This window comes from Tamandua tetradactyla, chromosome 13 (assembly GCF_023851605.1).
Source record: "Tamandua tetradactyla isolate mTamTet1 chromosome 13, mTamTet1.pri, whole genome shotgun sequence".
NCBI classification, from domain to species: Eukaryota; Metazoa; Chordata; class Mammalia; order Pilosa; family Myrmecophagidae; genus Tamandua; species Tamandua tetradactyla.
Genome location: NC_135339.1, coordinates 77402135 through 77423974, shown reverse-complemented (window position 1 = coordinate 77423974; position 21840 = coordinate 77402135). Strand labels below are relative to the sequence as shown.

General features: G+C 31.5%; 1 protein-coding gene across 5 annotated transcripts in view; it reads right to left on the bottom strand.

Moving 5' to 3' along the window:
• ATRNL1 (attractin like 1) overlaps positions 1–21840 on the bottom strand; it is a 931221-nt gene that overhangs the window by 598598 nt on the left and 310783 nt on the right. For all 5 annotated transcript variants that reach the window (XR_013161757.1, XR_013161758.1, XM_077126124.1 and 2 more), the window contains exons 22-24: positions 18078–18172; positions 12604–12682; positions 10530–10687 (exon numbers count right to left, since the gene is read on the bottom strand). Coding sequence is in view for 3 of the 5 variants with exons in the window: in XM_077126124.1 (XP_076982239.1) it covers positions 10530–10687; positions 12604–12682; positions 18078–18172 (332 nt within the window). In the remaining 2 variants the exon portion in view is untranslated. The remainder of the gene's footprint in view (positions 1–10529; positions 10688–12603; positions 12683–18077; positions 18173–21840) is intronic.

Below are 21840 nucleotides of genomic sequence, written 5' to 3'. Positions count from 1 at the left end.
GGGGTTATTGATTTCTCTCATTATTTTTTTAATTGTAATTGTCTAGATAAATACTCTTTTGAAGAAATTTCATATGTTTTCTAATAGGTTAACAATAATATTTCAGGAAATGCTACCCTAATTTAGATTAGAAGACTAAATGTGATCTAATTCAATTTCTGAAACAAAATTCCTAAAACCAATATAGTTAAAAATGCTCATTGCTGAAATGAAGGACCTGAGGTAAAAATACAAATAATCACTTCTTATCTCTTCATTTCAGAATATTTTATTCATACTCTAACTAAAATTTACATCAGCTCTTTAATGAAAGTCTAAATAAAAACTATTTGCACTTAGAATGAATATTTTTCAAGACTTATGAACTTTATAATAAATATAATTTTCATTAGGAAGGAAAAATAATCAATTTTTATTATATTTCATAATCAATAGTTTACATAGATGATTATATATTTATCATCCATATAAATTATTGATTTAGGTAAGAAACTCAAACATAAATAATGTTTTAAATGTTTCTCAGAATAGCATCTGTACTGTCTTCCTTTCATGGCTCTTACAACTGATACACGAATCTTAAAAATGTTCTCATGCTAAATTTTGCTATTGAATTTATTCATTTATCCAACAAATTTTAATTCAATGCTTACTATGTATTATGTACAAATACTTCCCTAGGTGCTGGATGAGCTATAAACATGAACAAGGCTATTATTCTCAAGAAGTTTACCTTTTAGTGGAAAAAAACATTTTAAATAATCATCAACCAGTAAATAAAATAATTTCAAATTGAGGTATGAAGGTAATAGGCTTACACAACAGAGAGGTAAGGGAGAGCTACTTTAGATAAGTGCCTTCAAAAGTGTGATATTTGAAGTGAGATCTGGATGATAAGATCCAGCCATTTGAAGACCAATTGCCCAATATTATTTAGAATGGTTTTCTCTCAGTCTATAGTTCTTTCTTCGGAATTTCAATGGAAAATGCCTGGAGCTATTGGATCCCACTTTAGTTGGAGAAACACTAACAGCCAGATACATATGAACCTAATGCTTTCATTCATTTCTTCCTGCTGCTCCTAGTTTTTGGTTTGTTTATTTTTTTATTTTTCCTGTCTGACCTAGCACTTACATGTATTTTTAAGAATTAAGTAGTGATTTCCTGTACCACTCATCTTAATAGATGATGTGATATTTTCACTGTTTTTTTTTCCATAGCAGTTTCAAGTTCCAACATACGATATAATTTATTATTACCATTTGCTTGTTTGCTCCACCACCACCACCACTAAGAATTGTGTCTGTTTTTTTTCACTGATGGACTCCAAGAAGTTGACACAGTGCCCAGAATGTAATAAATACTTGGTGAAGTATTTGATGGATTAATAAATTGGAATGTCACAGCAGGAATCTTGAGAGGCAATCTGCTTGAGATAGTTTTAGCTCGGATTTGGTTACCAATTCTACCGAAGCATCCTTGGATCTCCCTTCCATTGCCAGATTTAATCCACCGTTATTCCTAAATTCTTTGTCTGACAATGGACTGTTTGGCACAGTTTTTCCATGGGCTACTTTCTTTGGAGTTTTCTATGGTAAGTCTCAGATGGGAAAATTTTTGAAAGACCTGCGTAACACATTATAGTGCTGACTCTCCTGTGGACAACCAACACTGAATGGTGCTCAAACAGGGGCCCTAGAACTGGTAAACTAAAAGCTAGAGGATGGTAAGCTAAGTACAGAGATGGCTTCTGCTGAGTTTACATTTACTTTTCATCACCATTTTGTTAATAGTTTAGCTACTTAGGAGTGTCCATGAGCTCAATTTTTAAGCCTGTTTGTATTTCTGACAGTGACTCTCCCATCGATTTTATCCCAGCATTATACTCCTTATTGTGAAATGTAGGAGAGTGTTATCTGTAACAAAATTTGGTCATTTAATCAGTACTTTACTTCATATTCAAACATAATAATATAACTTATTTATGAAGAGCCACAGCTGTAACTTTGGGCAAATTAGAAAGTAATATTAATTTAGGTAGGTCTTTGTATCTCATTATCCCCTGGTAGTGGTATTCTAGCTTATTCTCTAAATACAGGCTGGAATCAAATCAGCATTCATATCTCTTATGAAAACTTTAATTTGTTTCTGTTTTTTGTATTGATAGGTAAAGATACAGCATATAATTAATGTTTTAGACGTTTTCATCTATAAATTTTTTACTATAAGTTGCAGAGCATTCCCTTTACTACTTGATTTATTTAAATATTCTTTGGGAAAATGTAGGAAATGTAGCTGTATGTGTGCATATGTGTCGTCTACTTGCCTCAAACCATGATATTTTTTCCAAGGTACTTAGTTATATAAACCCTGAAAGGACAGGTAAACCAACAAAATTCTGCAGTATCAGCTTCAATCATGTGCTTTGTCAGTGTGCGTTTATTTTACATTATTGATTATTCCCACATCTATCAAATTGAATGAATGCAAAAATTTTTATAAGTTAATAAATGACAAATATTTAAGTGATAATAATGAGTGAAACTGGAAATACAAAAAGAAATTAGTGGCAAGATCCATATTTGAATATTTATATTTTAATGATAAAAAATATTGTAATAAATGTTTGTTCTTTTATTTTCTGTTTTGGGAACTATTAATCATTAAAGGGAACCTCAAGCTCCATGATAAAGGGAAATGCTTCCCTGGTCACTTATATTTGGTGGAGTTTCAACTGGTTCCTATCATCAGTGGAATAAGACTTGCCTGAGTTTATCAGGGGGATTTCTGTTCTCTCTGAGGGATGAATGACCCTAGCTGGGGTGCTTGCTGTTGCTAAGTCAGAGGTTGAGAAATGCTGGGTCTGGCTGCCCTTCTTTGGATTGAGAGATGCAAGAAGCCTAGCCACTGTGCTATCCCTCCACTCCTGGAGTGTTAACTCTCTTTCTTCTTTATGTTTTTCAGAGTTCTCCTTGGCTTGTCTTTTGTGTTATTTCAAGAGATTAATATTGTGTTGATTGAGGAGTAGCAGAGGGAAGTGGGTCTACTCCTGACAAGAAATCCCAATTGTCTCACTTTAAATTGATGTATGGCAAAGCTAATTTCTATTTGCATCCAGCAAAACTGAATTTCAAACGGTTTTAGTGAATTCTGAGTGGAAAATATTTAATTTGGGGATGGGTCAGAATTTAAGAATATTTACTGAATGTATCTATAATTTGGCAACTCAAGGTTTTCTTCATCCTCTTCGCTCACTACCTTCAATACACAAATTCATTCAATCTGATAATTTTAAAGATACTATTAATAACATAGTTATAAAATTGGAATGGTTACATTTTTAAAGAATTATTTTCTTTTCTCTTTTCACAAGTATTTCTATGGGACTGCCATTAGGAACTGAGGTCCTCTACTGAACTAAAAATAATTCAACTTACAAAAATGGATTGTACACAAATTTTTATGAATAAATGTATTACACAAAGCAAAGCCCTCCTATAACACACAACAATTCATTTTAAGGATTTGTTAGAAATCATCTCTAATTTTTTCTTCCAAATTTAAGTTAGAACTTAGGACTGCAAATTTTTATGACCACTGTTTAAAAGTTTCATAAATAAAGCTCAGTACTTGCCAAGTGGAATTAGTAAATACACATACTACTCTACTAACAATTAATTTTAAATTTCAAAGCCAAACTTCCAGGATGGCAGCATGAGGAGCCCTACATACTGTTCCCCAGCAAAACTGTTGAAAATTTCCTTTACACAGCTTACTAAAAAGAGAAGAAATCTATTTGGAAGCAATATTCTAAGCATTATTTCATACACCAAACAACGTATTTTAAATTACTTGAAAACATCTCTCAACAGAGGTCACCATTACAATAATAATATTTTATAAAACACAGAGGAAAAAATGGTTCCAGAATTTAATTTGATAACAGATTTTCATAATTTCATCCCCAAAATGATACAAAGGTGAAAGTAGACAAGAGATTTCATTATCTTTAATTTTCTAGACATGATGGCAGAAAGATTCTTTGTTAAATATTCAACAAAAATATGCCATAGTAAGTTTGATAGATTGATTTAGTGTTCAGCAATTGTTTACTTGCTTTCCCAATGGGGTGGAGTATATTTTCCCATCCCTTCCATGTTGGGTTTGGCCATGTGACTTCCTTGTACCAATACAATATGAATGAAGACTTTAAATGTTCTTGCATAATTTGTCTTGCCTTTTACAATTCACTATCAGGAGACCATTTCCGGTGCCCACCATTCCTTCTTCCTGGATCCCAGGATGAGCACACATGTAGTACACCCAAACCCAACCCAGAGTCTAAAACTAAGCCTGGCTGCCCTACAGCCTGAAGCAAAGTCATGAGCAAAGCTCAGCCTAAACCAGATGAACCGAAGTTAGCCTGCAAACCTATGAGCATTATAATAAACACTTGTTATAAGCCAGGGAAGAAAGATAAAAATTAGACAGGTACAAAGGGGAAGGAAGAATAGAGGGAAGAACATGGCTAAAGCCCAGAGAGAAAAAAAAATTTTCAAGGAATTAAAGAAATACTGTTTTACTAGGCAGAGTGGCAAGAAATGAGGCTGAATAGATGGGCAGAAGTCGATATTAGAGGTTCTTATTGAAACAGTTTGACTTGATCATAAATAAGATCTCTTCAAGATTTTAAGAAGAGGTTATGGACTTATTCTACTCATATATTAGAAATATAAGAGTGGTTGCAGTAAGGATAATGAGTGAAGGAGAGATAATGAGTGAAGGAGATCAATACTCAGGGAAAGAAAATCAGTCTTTTGCCTAAGAAAGATATGATAGTGAACACACTACTCTGGTAGCATGTGTTTGGAAAGGACTTTAAGATATTCACCAGCTGTTTAAAAGAATGCAAAAAAAAAATTCTTACTGAAATTAATTGAATATGTGTGTTGTGATCCTGAGCACTGAAAAACAAAATAGCCAAGAATATAAAACACTTTTCTTGTTCAAGCAAAGAGACGTGTCGTGGGGTGTTTCCTGAGATAAAGAGCACTGGATAAGAAGGTATATGGCATTTAACAGAGCTCGGAAGGTCTGAGCTGATAATACTGTTTAATAAATATTCTTCACAAAAGACCATTGAAGGAATTATAGCAAATGAATTCACCCACAAAGCATCTAGAAGCAAAACATCTAGGAAGAAGCCCTGGAGAACACAAGTATCTGAAGGTGGATAGGGAAAAGGAATAATTTAAAAACAAATAAAAATTGGTCAGAAAGAATGGGAAAAGTTCTAGGAGAATGTGCTGGTATGGAAACCAAGATAAAGACGTGTTCAAAAATTGTGATCAATTAATATTGTTGAAGGACCAACTAAGACAAAAGCCGAAAACTGTCTGATGGATTTAGTGACTGTAAGTCATTTATGGCCTCTGTCATAGTAGTTTCAAGGAGGCAATAGGGATAGAAACAAGAATGCAGTAGAATAGAGGAAGTTATTATTAGATTTTTAAGAGAAGGTATAGTAATTATGTATTGCCTTCTAATATGCAGCACAGTGCCTTAATATAGTAGGCCTATAATAAACATTTGATAAATAAAATGAGAGTAAAAAAGCAGCAAAGAAATATTTTGATTGAGAAATATTTCTAGAAAAAATTTCCTCTCTCTGTGTGGGTATTTAAAAATTATTTGATTACTTAGACTTTCCCATCAAATTAAGTGTAATAGAACAGATGTCATTACTAAGTAGGAATATCCCATTACAAGGTGTGACAATATTATCTTGAAGACAACAGTCTTATTATTTTGACTGTCAGTTCAGAATCTACAAATTGCTTTTCATCAATTTCAAATATTAAAAAAAAATACGTAGATTTAATTTTCAGAAAGAAAATTATCTCCATGCCAATCTTTTAGCCATATGACAGTCGACTGTTTCCTTCTACAATGTATATTCGATGATTAATTCTGCAAGCACTTTATGATTTGGCTCCAAGCAAATGTTTCAGCCTCATTTTTTATCCAGCTAGAGAAGAATCTGTTTCTTTGCTTTTTCTGTGTTCTAAAGGTTATATAGTCCTTAACTTATGGCCCCTTTTCTCCATATTTAAAGCCAGCAACATTTATCCTCTGGCCACTCTTCCATAATCCTATTTCTCTCTGACTCTGATCTCAGCCAGGAAAAATTCATTTAAGCACTCATGTAGTTAGGTTTGGACAACCAAAAAATAAAATCTCCTTGTCTGAAGGTCCAACCTTAATCACACCTGCAAATGACCTTTTTAGCAATATAATGTAAAATATTCACAGGTTTCAGGGATTAGGATCTGGACACCTTTGGGGGGGGGGTCATTATTCTGCCTACCACATTGAGCCATAAAATAATTTAAAAGGATCCCAATCATTCAAAATATATCTGTGACCACATTGGAATTAAATTAGAGATAAGTGAAAGAAAGAATTCTAGAAACTCTCCCAAATAGTTAGAAATGAAATATCCCACACTTTTAAATAATCCATTCATCAAAGAGGAAATCAAAAGGAAAATCTGAAATATTTTGACTCAAATGAAAATGGAAATACAACCTATCAAAATTTATCTTCGGAGAAGTGATAAAAAGCATTAATCAGGAGAAACTTTTAACACAAAATACTTATATTATAAAAGAAAGGTTCAATCAATGAGCTCAGTTTTCACCTGAAGAAACCAGAAAAAAGAGGAAATTAACATCAAAGTAAGCATACGAAGAAATAATGAAAGAAAGGAAATTAATGAAATAGAAAATAGATAAAATCAATGAAACTAAAAACTGTCTAAGAAAAATCAATAAAATTTATACTCCTCTAGCAAAACTGATGAAGGAAAAAAAAAAAAACAAGAGGGGAGATACACAAATTACCAATATTGGGAAAGAGAGAGATGAAACACTGGATAACATGTGAATATTCTGCACAACTTTTTACCAATAAATCTAACAAATTAGATTAAAATTGATAAATTCCTTGAGAAAGAGAAACTGAAAAAAGCCTCTCAAGAAGAACAGATAATCAGAAAAACTTTCGAGTTTTAAACTTAAACTCTTAAGTTTTAACTTGAAGTTTCTTAAGAGAATTAAATCTGTTTTCCGTTGAAACAGAAAATTTCAGGCCCAATATATTCATTGTTGAATTCTATATTCTCTATATTAGAAAGAAACGATAAAAATTCTGCACAAATTCTTTCAGAAAATTACAGAAAAAAGAATTCTTCCCAACTCATTTTATAAAAAGCCAGCATTACCATGATAGAAAAATCAAACAAGATTACAAGAATAGAAAACTACAGACCAACATCTGCAAAATAATTATTTTAAGAAAATTTTAGCAAACAGAATCTAACAATATATATATATATATTGAATATATTATGACAAACAATATATATAGTGAATAATACATTATGACAAACAATATATATATTGAATAATATATTATTCAAACAGAATCCAACAATATATATATATATGTATTGAATAATATATTATGACAAAGTAGAGTTTACAACTATATAGCAAGTACACAATGAAATACTTAGGAATGAATATATCTTTTTGTGAGCAGCCAGGAATCACTTAGCAGTACAGATTTCTCTATGAGTCTCTGTATATTTAAAACAAAGCATAACAGACTCAATATGTAAAGTTAAACTTACTCAAAATAACTATCACCTTTGCCTTTCTGAATGACTTAGTGGATATAATTATACCTGTTTTCTGTTTCTAACTTCTGTGAATGATATAATCACAATAATAAAGAAATCTTTATTGAAAATAAATGAAAGGGATCTCTACTTACGAATGACAAGAATATTGCTTTGACTTCATAAGATACATTGAGTAACAAACATAAATTGTAAGCAAGCAGCTTGATTAATTTTACATACATTTGTAATGGAAATTTAAGATCCCTAATTGTAGACTTTTAATGAATAATGAAGTATATTTTACATTCCATTATAGCTATGAACTAGTAAAGATATTGGGATGGATTGTGTGTTCATATGCAGTCATATGCTAAATCTAAGTTTAAAAAAATTCCACAGTTCTCACAATCGGCAAAAAAAAAAAAAACTATCTTTAACAAATAATAAAATAATTTTTTTTAAGTTTTTAAAAGGAAATCACCAAGCATAAAATTCCCATAAAACTACAGGAAACTATAACATTATATTTAATTGACCTCAGAGTAGGGATGATACAGTGACAAAGAAGAAAACAAGTAAACTCAGAAAAGCAAATATTTTACCACATTAACATTTAAAATCCCTGCTTGACTCTCTCCCATCACACACACACAAAAGCTAAAGACAAAATATCAAAGACCACTTCAGAATATGGACAAAACAAGAGAGGCCACCTACTTTTCATTTTCATAATGTCATAGGAACTATCTTCAACACAAGCTTCCTAATAGTCTTTATGAGAATACTGGAAACATCTGCTCTTCTGAGCTTTAAGATGTTGACTTTTAAGTATTCAATGTTAAAACATTTATAAAGGAAAAAGTTGAAGAAAGAAAATATGCTGGAAATTAGTACATTTTATTATTGATTTTTGACATTTATCATACTGTTTTTTCAATTACAATATTACCTATTAATAAAAGATACAAATTTTCCCAGAATTCTAAAATTAGAACGTAAGCAGCTAGAAGTAACAGAAATTATTTTTCTCAAAATCTTACTAAATTTGAGATAAAGAAACTGAAAGCATAGGACTTTCTATGGAAGAGAGTCCTATGGAACTAAATATTAAAAAGCAAGATAATTCACTCTCTTCACCAGCAAAGAAAGTTAAAATCATATCAAAGGAAGAAGAATATAAAATCGTAAGATTTTAAAATCTTAGTTTAAATGATTTTATCATATTGTTTAATATATTTAAAGTTTATTATAATCATAAATGAACACATATGCTTATGTGCCTTAATATAACAAATTCCATAAGCATGATATAATAAGTTCAATCAAAGATTAGGATTTATGGTCTACATATCTTTACTTGTGCAGTTATTTTCCACATTTTATTACTTTGGTATAATGTGGTGGTTCAAATTCATTATACAAATTGTGATTTTTGTTTCCAGAATGTATTACTAGTATGTTCTTAAAAGAAAATCCAATTTAGAAAGTTAATTTCTAGCCATTAAATATTCATGAATATTCTAAAGTAATTATGTAATTTTCTTAAGAGTAAACTATAATAATTGGATAACCAAGAAAAACAGGATATGAAACAAAACAATATATCATATCAATTTTAATTACTTTTAGTATACTCTAATGATGAGGATTTTTTTGCCACTTCAATCATAATTGGAATAAACCAAGTGAAATCTGATCAGTATTTCCATGAGTCTTAAAAATAAAATGATATATCTACCATCCTCAGTGTTGGGATGGAAGAAACAACATGGAAACATTTCTGGTGACTTCTGACTATATCAACATATAAATCAATCACTGTATAAGAAAGAAATAAATTCCTCAAATTAATTTCCATTACTAACTACACTGATTAGTAATTTGTACTAGTGTCTGTTGAGCAATTAAACAATTATGTATCATAGGTGTAAATCAATTGTACAAATAAGAACAAAGAATTTCTCCATTAAACAAATGATTTAAAAAAAAATCAACCAGTCTTCCCACAAATTCTCACAGAGAAATTAATATAAATAAAAAATGTAAATATTTCTAGCCACAGAGCATAAGTTGTTATTTATTAATATAAAATGGGAAGGAGTGAATTGTCAATTTAAAAATATTTTTAAAAAATAACTTAGCAGAGGACTTGGCATATATGAGCTATTCAATAAATCATTATGAAGTCAGTTCAGCAACAACCAAATCAGTCAATCATAAAGGAATGAATAAAATAAGCAAATTCTAACATCATAACATATAGGCTTTCTTTCATAAAAGCTTAAATTAAGGACACAAACCGTGGCTTTTTCAGGATAGAAAGAAATCTCAAATGTTTCCTTGAAATAAAATCTGAAACCTTCAGCAGTCTACCTCTAAACACAACAACAGTAGTATACTGAACATATACAGTATAGCTAAAGAAATCAACAATGAGAGGTATTGGGTCTTGAAGCAACTCCTCTTGAAGTACTACTAGTCCCAAATATTCAGTGAAAGCTTATATTATACGCAGTATATTCTAAAGCAAAAAGTAGATTACTAAAACAAAGCAAATAACTTCAAGCGGAGTTGTAAGAAAAAGGGTACCTGGTTAATCCTCAAGTACAAAATTAACCAGAAAACATTTGAGTTATTTCAAATGTTGCTGCATTTTTGGAAAAATGCATTATTTAGTAAAAAAGCAAGAGTGTTTTTTATGGATATATTCATCATCAATCCTGTTTTCACCAAGGGTCAGAACATGTTCATTATTCTTTAAGTCAAGAAATCTGACAAAAGCAGTGTTAGTTTGGGAAAGGAAAACACTCAATTATCATTAGAATTAAATACTATAAACACTTACCTGTATTTTAATAGGCCAGGAAAAGTTGCTGACGTATACATAGAATGTAATATTAGGATTGCTTCTAAAGTTGAATTTTTCATAGGAAAAACTATCTCTGTATTCCTTTATATTGGTCTTAGAAACAATAGAAGTCTCCTCTCCAGATATTGTTCCAGCTAAAATGTAAATAATAGTAACAAAATTAAATTATTCACATTAGGAAACAGGGATCTTTATGAATTTAAATATATATTATGCTTATGCAAATTTTTACATTTGCACTCATAAAAACAAAATTATCAAAATATACTTACTTATATAATTTAGAATGACAAAGAAAGAAAATAAGTAAGCAATAAATACAATGGAAATCAATTTAGTATAAAATTACTTTTTCAAAATGCTACCACTTACTTAGCATTTTAAACAGGTTTTATATTCTTTTCTAATAAAAACTTTATTCAGGAGGTATAATCATCTCTACTTTTCAAACTGAAAGCTGAGCCTCAAAAAGATTAAAGTACTTGTACCCAGTTTATAGCTACTAAATGGTAAACTCTTGTTTGACACTCTAGTATATATGGCTCCAATAATTAGCTTTTTCAATTACTACTCTACAGATCTTTTAAAAACATATTTTCCTGTGTCTCAGTCCAATTAAAATGGGAAAACAGTCATCAATTTATTTATCTCACCACAAATTGAATCATCGCTATCTTAAATAAATTGGGAGGAAGCCATAATTTAAATCATGAACTAAATGTTCAATTTGTTAAACACATATTGGACACAATAATTACACATCAAAGTTAACCAAAGGAAACAATATTTCTAAGAAACTCAGGATCTCTACCTTAACAAACAGCAAAGATAATTAGAATTAGTTGCGTTCTATTAGCAATTTCTGTTCATCTATTCCAAAATTTCATTTAATGATTTTTTTAATGCATATTCTCTGATCCTATCCTCTGTTCTGATAAATCTTAGGTTTGTTCTGAGAATCTGAAAGTTACAAATGATTTCTTGTACACTAAAATCGTCATTCTGAAGTAATTAAAAGGTTTTATACATTTTGTAGATACATTTTAAAGCTCTTGAAAAGTCCTATTTATTTTGTAGATGTAAATTTCTAAATAGTAAGGCAAGTTATCATGAATTCTTAATTAGTGAAATTCACAATGCCAAAATTTATTGTATGTTTGGCACTGTAGTAAGAAAATGTCTGGATATTTGTCTGAAATTTTCAGTTTTTTCCAAAATGTTTGGCATTTTACAGACATAATATAGATTCTGGAATTACAAAAGGTTTTTTCACTCTTGAATTCTGTTTCCATGATTCTATAATGTCTTAATTTCCAGGAATGAAATAAGGATTTTTTAAGTATCCATATAAGTTCTATACCAAAAAAACCTCACAAAACATAATTACCAGCCCATATATATCTTTGATGCAGAAAATGGAAAGAAGTAAAATTTCCTAAGACATAATTGCATAAAATGTGAGCATGCTTTTTTCACAATTCAATGTATAGATTTGTACTTTTTAGTTTTATTTTTTGATATTTTTTATTATAATTTCAATTTCCACACATTCTTATGATGACTTATTAAATGTAGTTTTTCATATACACTTTACAAAATAATATACTTCTAAGTTTAAAATAATAAATAATCTGTTACACTTTTGCCCACATAGAAGAATTTCACATTGTTTGATATTGATATTAAGGTTAATAATTAAACTTTTAGCTTTAATATTGAATCAAATAATTGAAATTTTCATCTCTTCAGTCATTAAAGAAGTTCTCAACCTTCATTTAAGCACAGGATTTCATAACACTAACATCTAAAAAATTAAAGTATATAATATTTGCTACCCACCAAATTTTATTTAATAAGGGAGAAAGTCAACAAAGTATTGAAGCTTTATCCATAGTGATACTTATTATCTATATTTGCAACAACACAATGATTGTGGCACATAATACTATTTTTATATTTAAACTATTTAAAATAATAGTAAATAATCCAGTTGAAACAACATCCACATATGAACCTATGTGAGAGAGACACAGTGCCAAAATTCTCTTACCTGTTGAGCCAATCGACCATGTGATGTTGAGATTAAAGTTGTTTGATGCATTAATTGAAATATCCAAATTTTTGTTTGACTACCAACAAAAAAAATAAATTTAAACATTTCAGATTAAACTAAATAGCATATCATTTGATCTACTGTTTCAATTACATCCCTGTTAACTTTCTCAAACTCTATATATTTTGTCAATATTCAACTGAATAACTAAAAGAGGTTATTTACATTTTTAATGAAAAAACTGTGATAAATTCAAACGTAGATTAAAAGTTCTTTATTTAATTAGGCCTAAAAAGGAATGAAGTACTGTTAACAAGCTACAACATGAATGAACCTTGAAAACATAATATGCAAAATAAGTGAGGCACAAAATGACAAATACTGTACACTTACATGAAATATCTAGAATGAGCAAATTCATAGAGACAGAATGTAGATTAGAGGTTACTGGGGGCTGGGGGAAGGGAAATGAGGAGTTATTGCTTATGGGTATAGAGTCTATATTTGGGGTAATAAATTGTGGTATGGATGGTGGTGATGGTACCACAATAATGTAAATGCAATTAATGCCAGCGAATTTACAATTAAAAATGGCAATTTTTTAAAAACATGCATTTTAAAAGTCTTTTTAAAAGAAAAAAATATTTTTTCTACTATAATTCACCCTACTGTACGTATGAGAGAGGCCACTGCTGTGTTTCAGTATTTGTATTTTGATTCTCTTTGCTTAAACTTTTATTTAATAATTAAAATTGTATAGTTTTAAGTTAGGCCAAAGTAATTCTACATCAATATAAGACTGTTTTGCTAAAAGACTTCCTGTTAGCTACCTATTTTATTATTATACAACACATTTTCTAGGGAAAAAAACCTTCAAATTCACAAATAAAACTTTCAGGTAAAAGTTATGTTTACTCTGAAAATAACGCAGCCCACATTGTTTAAACAACTCTACAGAAGAACACTGAGGGATTTTATATCACTCAACCTGCTTCTTCTCATTCATGAGTAAAGACCCTTTCCATTTAGTCTCAAGGAAATAAGTCATAGGAGATGTATTTAGTTATTAATTGTGATTATGCATTCAGAAAGGTGAGAAACAGGAAGCAGGTATGATTATAAACCTACTCCTGCAGAAAGGCAAAGGTGATACTCATATTGAGTACTACCTCAGCTTCACATACTGACCATGTTGTGCTTTAAGTATACAAAGACTCAGAAAAATCCATACTGCTAAGTGAAACCTGGCTTCTCAAAAGAAAAAGAACACTAATTCCTAAATATTACTACATTTTTCTAAATAAAGTAAAGTAGATAAGTCAATAGAACATATATCCCCAATTTTCTTAGTGGCTCTCAGAAGAAAATAAGTCTGTAAGCAATTAAGCTATTTCTGATATAACAATCTTAGGTGACAACTGACTGAAGGAAATATCCCTTCTTTGGTAGACAAGAGCAGAAAGAAGGGGCACCATAAGAAGCAAAGGATGCTAGATAATATGTGACAGTCATGCCATTTGAATGATACACTAAATTCCCATCTTACACCTCCAGATAGCATCTAGTCTTAATGATTGCCCTAGATAAAGGGCAGCTGGGCCACTAAGAAGAGGTATGAATAATGTCCCATAGCCAACAGATGAGGACAGATCATGAGAATAACCTTTCTTTTAAAAATGAGAAAATATAGGGAATGAATTGCTGGAGCACAACTTCCTTTATATATTTTCTAACTTCATTCTTTGTCCTAGTACCTCTAAATAAATATTATTTTATTACTTTTATAAATCCTAGTATTAGGAGTTCCAAATCTCTAATGTAGATAGGTAGGAAGACATTTTAGTAAGTCATGTTTACCTACTTAAAGTGCTCTGATAGAGCAGAGAGGCCTTTTAGAACAGGAAGATGCAGGGCTTTTAACATAGGTATTCTATGCTTTCTGTGATCTGTGAGGTACAAACATATTCCACTAAAAGATTCCTAATATCTCCTAAGCAAAAATGTTTACTAAACTTTGGAGAATAATTGAAACAAACTTCTGAATAATACTTTCAGTTAATTTCACAAATAGAATCAACTACTTGCTGAGGACATCGCCGCTATTTCCCTGGCTATGCTAAGTATCTCAACACTGCAGTCCAAGAGATTTCTTAGGTTGCAGTACCACCTATATGGAGTTCATAATGAGACTTTTCATAGCTTCCTCTTTACTGAATAAAAGGGATATGTACGATGGAACACGAAAAGTCTCTAGTTTGTGAGAGAACAAAATTATGTATCACAGAAACAAAAGAAAAATTTTGTGTTATTTCCCATATTGAAAGAGAGTACTTAAAACAGCGTCAGTAGGCTGTAAGACATGTATACTCTATAGAGTATCTGCAGATCAATTTAGATAACCAAAAATATAACATGGGCCCCTTTGTTGGGCCAATAAATATCCATAATAACATTTTGCAGGAAGAAAAGAATTTGAGAATGGCCATCTGGAGAGGGCACACAAAATAAAATCTGTTGTAATAAGGATGAATGATTATCCTCTGGCTTTGTCAAGACAGCATTCACTAATACTGCAGAGATGGCACCAGAGAATTCCAAGTAATCAAAGGAAAATAAAGCCTGGGAGTTCAAGTACGTATAGTAAGTAGTTCAGAAGGATTCTGCAGTACTCATCATAGTAATAGTCATCGGAGGCCGTGAATGTAAGACAGTTAACTTATTGATCTCTGTGAATAAGATATTAAGAAACCTTAAACGATATGTGCCACAAAAGACTTCCCTATTTCTTTTAAGATTTTAGTGAATACAGAGTGACAATGATTCAAAGTAAGTGGACAAAGATGGATGAGTAAGTTTTTGACTCTAGCAATAAATGTGAAATGCTTTTATTATATCAATATGCAGGCAGATTTATTCAATAGATTATGGTGTTCAGGTGTGGTAAGCAAGTTATTTCTACATATATGTAAAACTTGTACCAAAAAAACCTAGGTATGAAAAGAAAAAGCATCTCAGGTAGAAATACTGATTTATATCATCATAATGAAATAACCAGACTTGAAAGTCAATAACTGCTTTATAGTTGGCAAATCATCTTCTTGAGGCTGTAAAATGCATTAGTGAAGAGTTTAGTCAAGTCAGAGAACCTTGAGTTCAAAGCTTAGCTCTTTAGCACACATGATTTTAGACAAGTTACTTGTCCTTTTTGAAAATCAGTTTATCTTTAAAATGGGAAGTTATTATGAGCATTAAATGAGATTCCACAAAAAACATATCCAGGTTTACAGCCACAGTGCTGATAATGGTAGTGTTTCTGTTTTTATTAGATTTGGTAAAACAGAGTTATCTTCTCTTTTTTCTCCTTCATGATCTTCTTTCAAAATAAAAATTATAGTGAAAGTGGTCCAAAATTAGTTGAATTTTTATTCAAATAAGAGTGTTTAAATCATTATTTTCTCTTGAAGTAGCCCTTCATAATTGTATGTGTTTCACTTGGGATGGGACAAATATATGAATAACTGTTTTTGTCATTAAAAAGATATGCAACTACCCAATTAACAAAAAAATTTATAATATTTCTTGAGTTTTTAATCTCTCATTTATCAGTTCCAATTAAGTTTTATGAAAATATATTTTACCATAACTAAAGCCCTATAAGAAGCATTTAGGGCCAAGAAAAAATGCTGTACTGAAAGAAATGACATCGGAATTACCCCCGATAAATGGTTAAATTAGTCATTTAGAACACTGCTATATATGGATAATATGAAAAGTCAGGTTATACAGATAGCCACCCCAGAAATTGCTCACCTTAAAGCACTGGATATACAGTGGGTTAGAATTAAATCTGTTATCAAAATATAGAAAACTTATAAATAACTAAGGCATTTATTTTTATTATTTTATTGTAGGATAATTAAGAAACCTTGGTTAATAATCTATATTTCAGAGATTGCTCCAAAATAAAGACCTTTTAATTAAGGGGATTACACAAAATTATGCTATAGGTATTCTTAGTGACATCTACCATGGTAGTTTAGTATCCTTCAGCTTCAAAGAACTTATGCCTAAGTTCTTGACTTCAACTGGACAAGACAGAAGTAAGTGAAACAAAGTGAGGACATTTAGAAACACTTTACTATTTGTGGGAATTAAAGAAGGAGAGGGTAGTCAAGAGAAAGGAAAACTAGAATTCTGACTAGTCTGACCCATGTGTATGGCACTCTGGATAATGCCAGGGAGGGATATTATTTACACCCAAATTTTGAGTCAGACATCCAACTTACATTTAATTTTCTTATATTCTCAAAGAACTTCACATTTTTGGAATTACTATTAAATAATCTAGAAGCCAATTGTGATTATAAGGTACTTAATAACTTTATCACACTGAGAAACGTAGTTTCTGACATATTAATATATCTTTATCGAAACATAGAGCATTAGTGCAGAAAAGATTTATTTGAGAGAAAAAATATTTTAAAAATCATATTTAAAAATCAAAATTTTAAATGTATTCCAAATTATATAGGCACTACTTAAAATATGGGGAATAATGAATTATACAGAATGAACTGACCTATGCTTTTTTAGATCTTATTTTCCTACAAAAGGAAAAGATAAGACTATGCTGTTTATAAGCAAATCCAATAAAATATTCTAAAAGGAAAGGTGCTAGAAAATGTTAACATGCACTTAGAGATTTCACCTACTTGTAGGATCATTAACGTAGATAATATGGATTTAACAATATGGATTAATATAATAAGAATGATACACGCATTTAACACAGCACCTCCAGTTTTTAAATGAGTTATTTTCAGTTCAAACGAACTAAAATTACATCCAAATAAACTATATGGTTGGCATTTCCATTCCCCAGAATATTTTTAATTTTCTAAAGTCTCAGATGGACAGGAATATACATGTGTTATTTCTAGACAACCTCAGAGACTTTTAGTGAGTTGATGTGTTAATATTAAAATGTAGAATCAATCTTTCATATATTTAAACTTTGTAAAATTAGATAATCAATGAAAGCCAACACTCATATAACTCAAATAAACCAGTGGTCAAAGAAAAAGGACAATAAAAATCTATTGTGGAATAATGCATAATAAAATAAATTTAATTTAGCATGCTTTGAATTCAAAGGTTCTATTTTCAAATAAGACTACTCTCAGTTTCAGTACAATTATAAGCATAAATACTGTAATAAGCCTGAAAAAAATAAAGGTATGTAGAAATAATACACAATTGTAAGTTTTTTTGGAAAATGTGAAATGTCAAATTTACAAATTCTCTAAATATCAAGAAACCTAACTTTTAAGAAAAGAAAAGAAAAAAATAGTAGGATCAATTTTTTCTACAAAAGCCCTACAGAGTGTAAAATCACAATGGAATACAACAGAAAAGTTGTATAATTTGATATACTATAATTGAATTATAAGAAATAAATGCTCTGTCCTCACCTGCTCTGGGTTTGCGATGAAATTTATAGCTGTATGGTGGCGATCATCTTCCTGGAGTAAGCTGAAAGTAAACTGATAGTCGATCAAAAGGCTGTCTGTGGGGGAAAAAATTGAATTCTAATATGTAATTTAAAAGACAGTTTGAAAAACAAAAGTTAGGTGAAAACATATTACACACCAGTAATACTGTGGCCCTCTTCAAAACTAACAAAATATAAATATTTGCTAGCAAGCAACATAAAGCAAAACATAAATATGGACTAAGTCCTAATTCCTTAAAAATTAAATTTTTTTTTCTCCTTCAAAAAGTACTACATAATTACTCTAGATACTCAGGAAAGAAAACAAAAATAAGGAAATAATAGCCACCCATAATCATACTACTAGAATGAAACAGAGCTGACACATTTGGTGAATTCTTTTCTAGCTAAAAGTCTATGGATAGAGAGGTAATACCATCAACATGGTGACATGAACAACTACTGAAAAGCTCTTCTAAGAGATTCAGTGTTAAAAAAGAACTATGGGTGGTGTGACAGTGGCTCAGTGGCAGATTTTTCACCTGCCATGCTGGAGACCCGGATTCCATTCCCAGTGTCTACCTACCCATGCAGGAAAAAAAAGAACAGTTCTGAATTATTCAGAAATCTGGAGGAGGATATGAACTGGAGAGGAACCCTACAAATCCCAAATTAAAGAAGGAGAAGAACATTAGGTAGGAAATTTCTGTCCAGACCAGACAGTCCTCTCGCCTCCCCAGTGCTTTGTCTCACAGCATGGGATGGGCAGAGAAACAGCGGCAGCAACCCCTCCCAATGGGGAAACCAAATACATATTCTCTCACTGCAGTGGGACAGACCCTCACCTGCTGAAGACTGGAGGATGGGGGAGAGCATTTCAAGGCCCAGGTCAGTGAGAGACAGGTAGTCTGAGGAAACAGACCGAGCTCAGTTTTCAGCCCTGAGTCCATAAGTCCTCACTCTACTCTTATGAGAAACTTGATACCTCTCTGGGGGAGGCAAAGACTGAGACAGCTGGAGGTGTATTACACCACAAATAAAGTGGGGACACAGACCCATACTGAACCAGATTTTGGCTGGCAAGGAGAAGGAACAGGAAACCTCCAGTTTCAGCTAGACCTATAGAGATGCAACCAGAGTTCTGAGGACAATTAAGCTATCAAACAGTGTCATTGCTGGCCAGAATAGAAAGTGCAACCGAATTGAAGGGCTTTCTCAGAGACTACCCTGAAAATTATTTCAGGTTGACTGCAGTGGGTTTGGAACCCCTCCCCAGGAAGCCACCCCTGTTTTTAGCTGAGAAACAGTGTGCTGATTTGAAACTTCTGTGTACTACAGAAAAGCCATGTTCTTTATTGTTCAATATTGTTGAGTGGGATCTTTGGATTAAGTTGTTTCCATGGAGATGTGACCACCCAATTGTGGGTAGGACCTTCTGATCAGGTGGTTTCTATGGAGATGTGTCTGCACCCATTCAAGGTTAATTTCGTATGGAGCCCTTTAAGAAGGAGCCATTTTGGACAAAGATTTAAAGGCCACACAGCCAGAGACCTTTAGAGGTGTAGAAGGAAAACACCCCCAGAGCAGCCTAATGAAATGAAGAGAAAAAGCTAGCAGATGTCACCGTGTGCCTTTCCAGCTGAGGGAGGTGTCCAGAACCCAAAGACCCCAGCATATTTCAGCTACATGCCTTCGCAGCTGAAAGAGGTGTTCTGGATGGCATCAGGATTTCTTGAATGAAGGTAGTCTCTTGTTGGTGCTTAACTTGGACATTTTCATGGCCTTAGAACTGAAAACTTGCAACTTAATAAATGCCCTTTTAAAAAGCTCTTCCTTTTCTGCTACATTGCATCCCAGAAGCTTAACAAACTAACACGTAGCTTATTTGTTATTTCTTTCCTTCTGTTGCTTCAGGTTTAGTTTGCCGGGTTTTTTTATGTGGATAGTTCTTTTAGTTATTTTGGTTTTTTTCAAATAAGTATTTAGGGCTATAAAATTTCCCTCTCAGCACTACCTTTGCTGCATCCCATAATTTTTTATATGCTGCATCCTTGTTTTCACTCATCTGAAACTATTTACTGATTTCCCCCATGATTTCTTCTGTTGACCAACTGATTGTTTAAGACTGTACTATTTTACTTCCATTTATTTGTGGATTTTCCAGATTTCTGTCTGTTATTGATTTCCAACTCAATTTCATTGTAGTGAGAGAAGATATTTGTATAATTTCAGTCTTTTTAAATTTATTGAGACTTGTTTTTAAAAATATGTGATCTATCTTAGAGAACAATCCATGTACACTTGAGTAAAATGTTTATCCTGCTGTTTTCATTTATCATATTATTCAAGTTCTGTTTCCTACTGATCTTCTGTCTAGATGTTCTAACTATTGATGAGAATGGTGTATTGAAGTTTCCAACAATTGGGTGTCTATTTCTTTCTTCAGTTTTTCCAGTGTTTCCCTCATGTATTTTGGGGCTTTTAGTTAGGTGCATAGATATTCAAGATTGCTATTTCTTCTGGGTGGATTAGATCTTTTATTAATATGCAGTGTCCTTTGTATTTTATAACAGCTTTTGACTTAAAGTCTATTTTGCGTGATATTAGTATAGCAATCCAAGCTTGTTTTTGGTTACTGGTTGCATGGATTATCTCTTCTATCCTCTCAATTTCAATTTATCTGTGCCCTTGGGTCTAGGGTGAGTCTCTTATAAACAACATATAGTTGGACCTTACTTTTTTAACCATTCTGCTAATCAGTATCTTTTGATTGGGAGCTTAATCCATTAAACTTCAATGTTCTTACTGTAAGGGCAGTATTTACTTCAACTAGTTTATTCATTGGATTTTATATATCTTACACATTTTTTTATTAGAGAAATTGTGGGTAGATAAAATAGTCATGGGTAAAATACAGGATTCCCACCTACCACCTTATTTTTAACACCTTTCATTGGTATGAAACATTTGCTACTATTGAGAAAGCACATTTTAATAATTGTACTATTAACTATAGTCTTTGGTTTAACTTAGGGTCCACTATTTGTGTAATGGAGTTCCATGGATTTTTTAAAAATTATTATTCTGTTACTATATATAAAACCTAACATTCCCCCTTTTAACTATATTCAGCTATATATTTCAGTGCTATTACAGTCACAGTGTTGTGCTACCATCACCACCATCCATTACCAAACCATTTCTATCATCCCAAACAGGAACCTTGTACTTTTTAAGCCTTAACTTCCCATTCCCTTCTTATAGCTTTTTTATTTCACTTTTGTCTCTCTTTTCCTTTATTGCGGTCTCCTTTTCTGTATAAGAGATCTTTTTTATGTATGTGGCTAATGCCTTTCTCATTTCCATTTCTGTATATATGTTAAATATGTCCTTTATGATTATCTGGGAGTTTTTGTGTTATACAACCAAAGTGTATAGCCAAATAATCTGAAAAGATACCAACTCTGCTTCAATAACATACATGTACTCTGCTCCCATATCTATCTGATTCCCCTCTTTATGTCATTTTTGTCCCACATTTACCTCTTTAAATTTTGCATGTCCATTTTCAGGAAATATGCCTATTATTCAATTGTATTCTAACTTTTAAAGGAATTAAAGAACAGAGTTATATATTGAGGATTAGTAGCACTGTTTTACATTTACTCATTTATTCACCTTTACTGAAGATCTTCCCTTTTTCACACTGCTCCAAGCCACTCTTTTCTGTCTTTTCCTTTTAA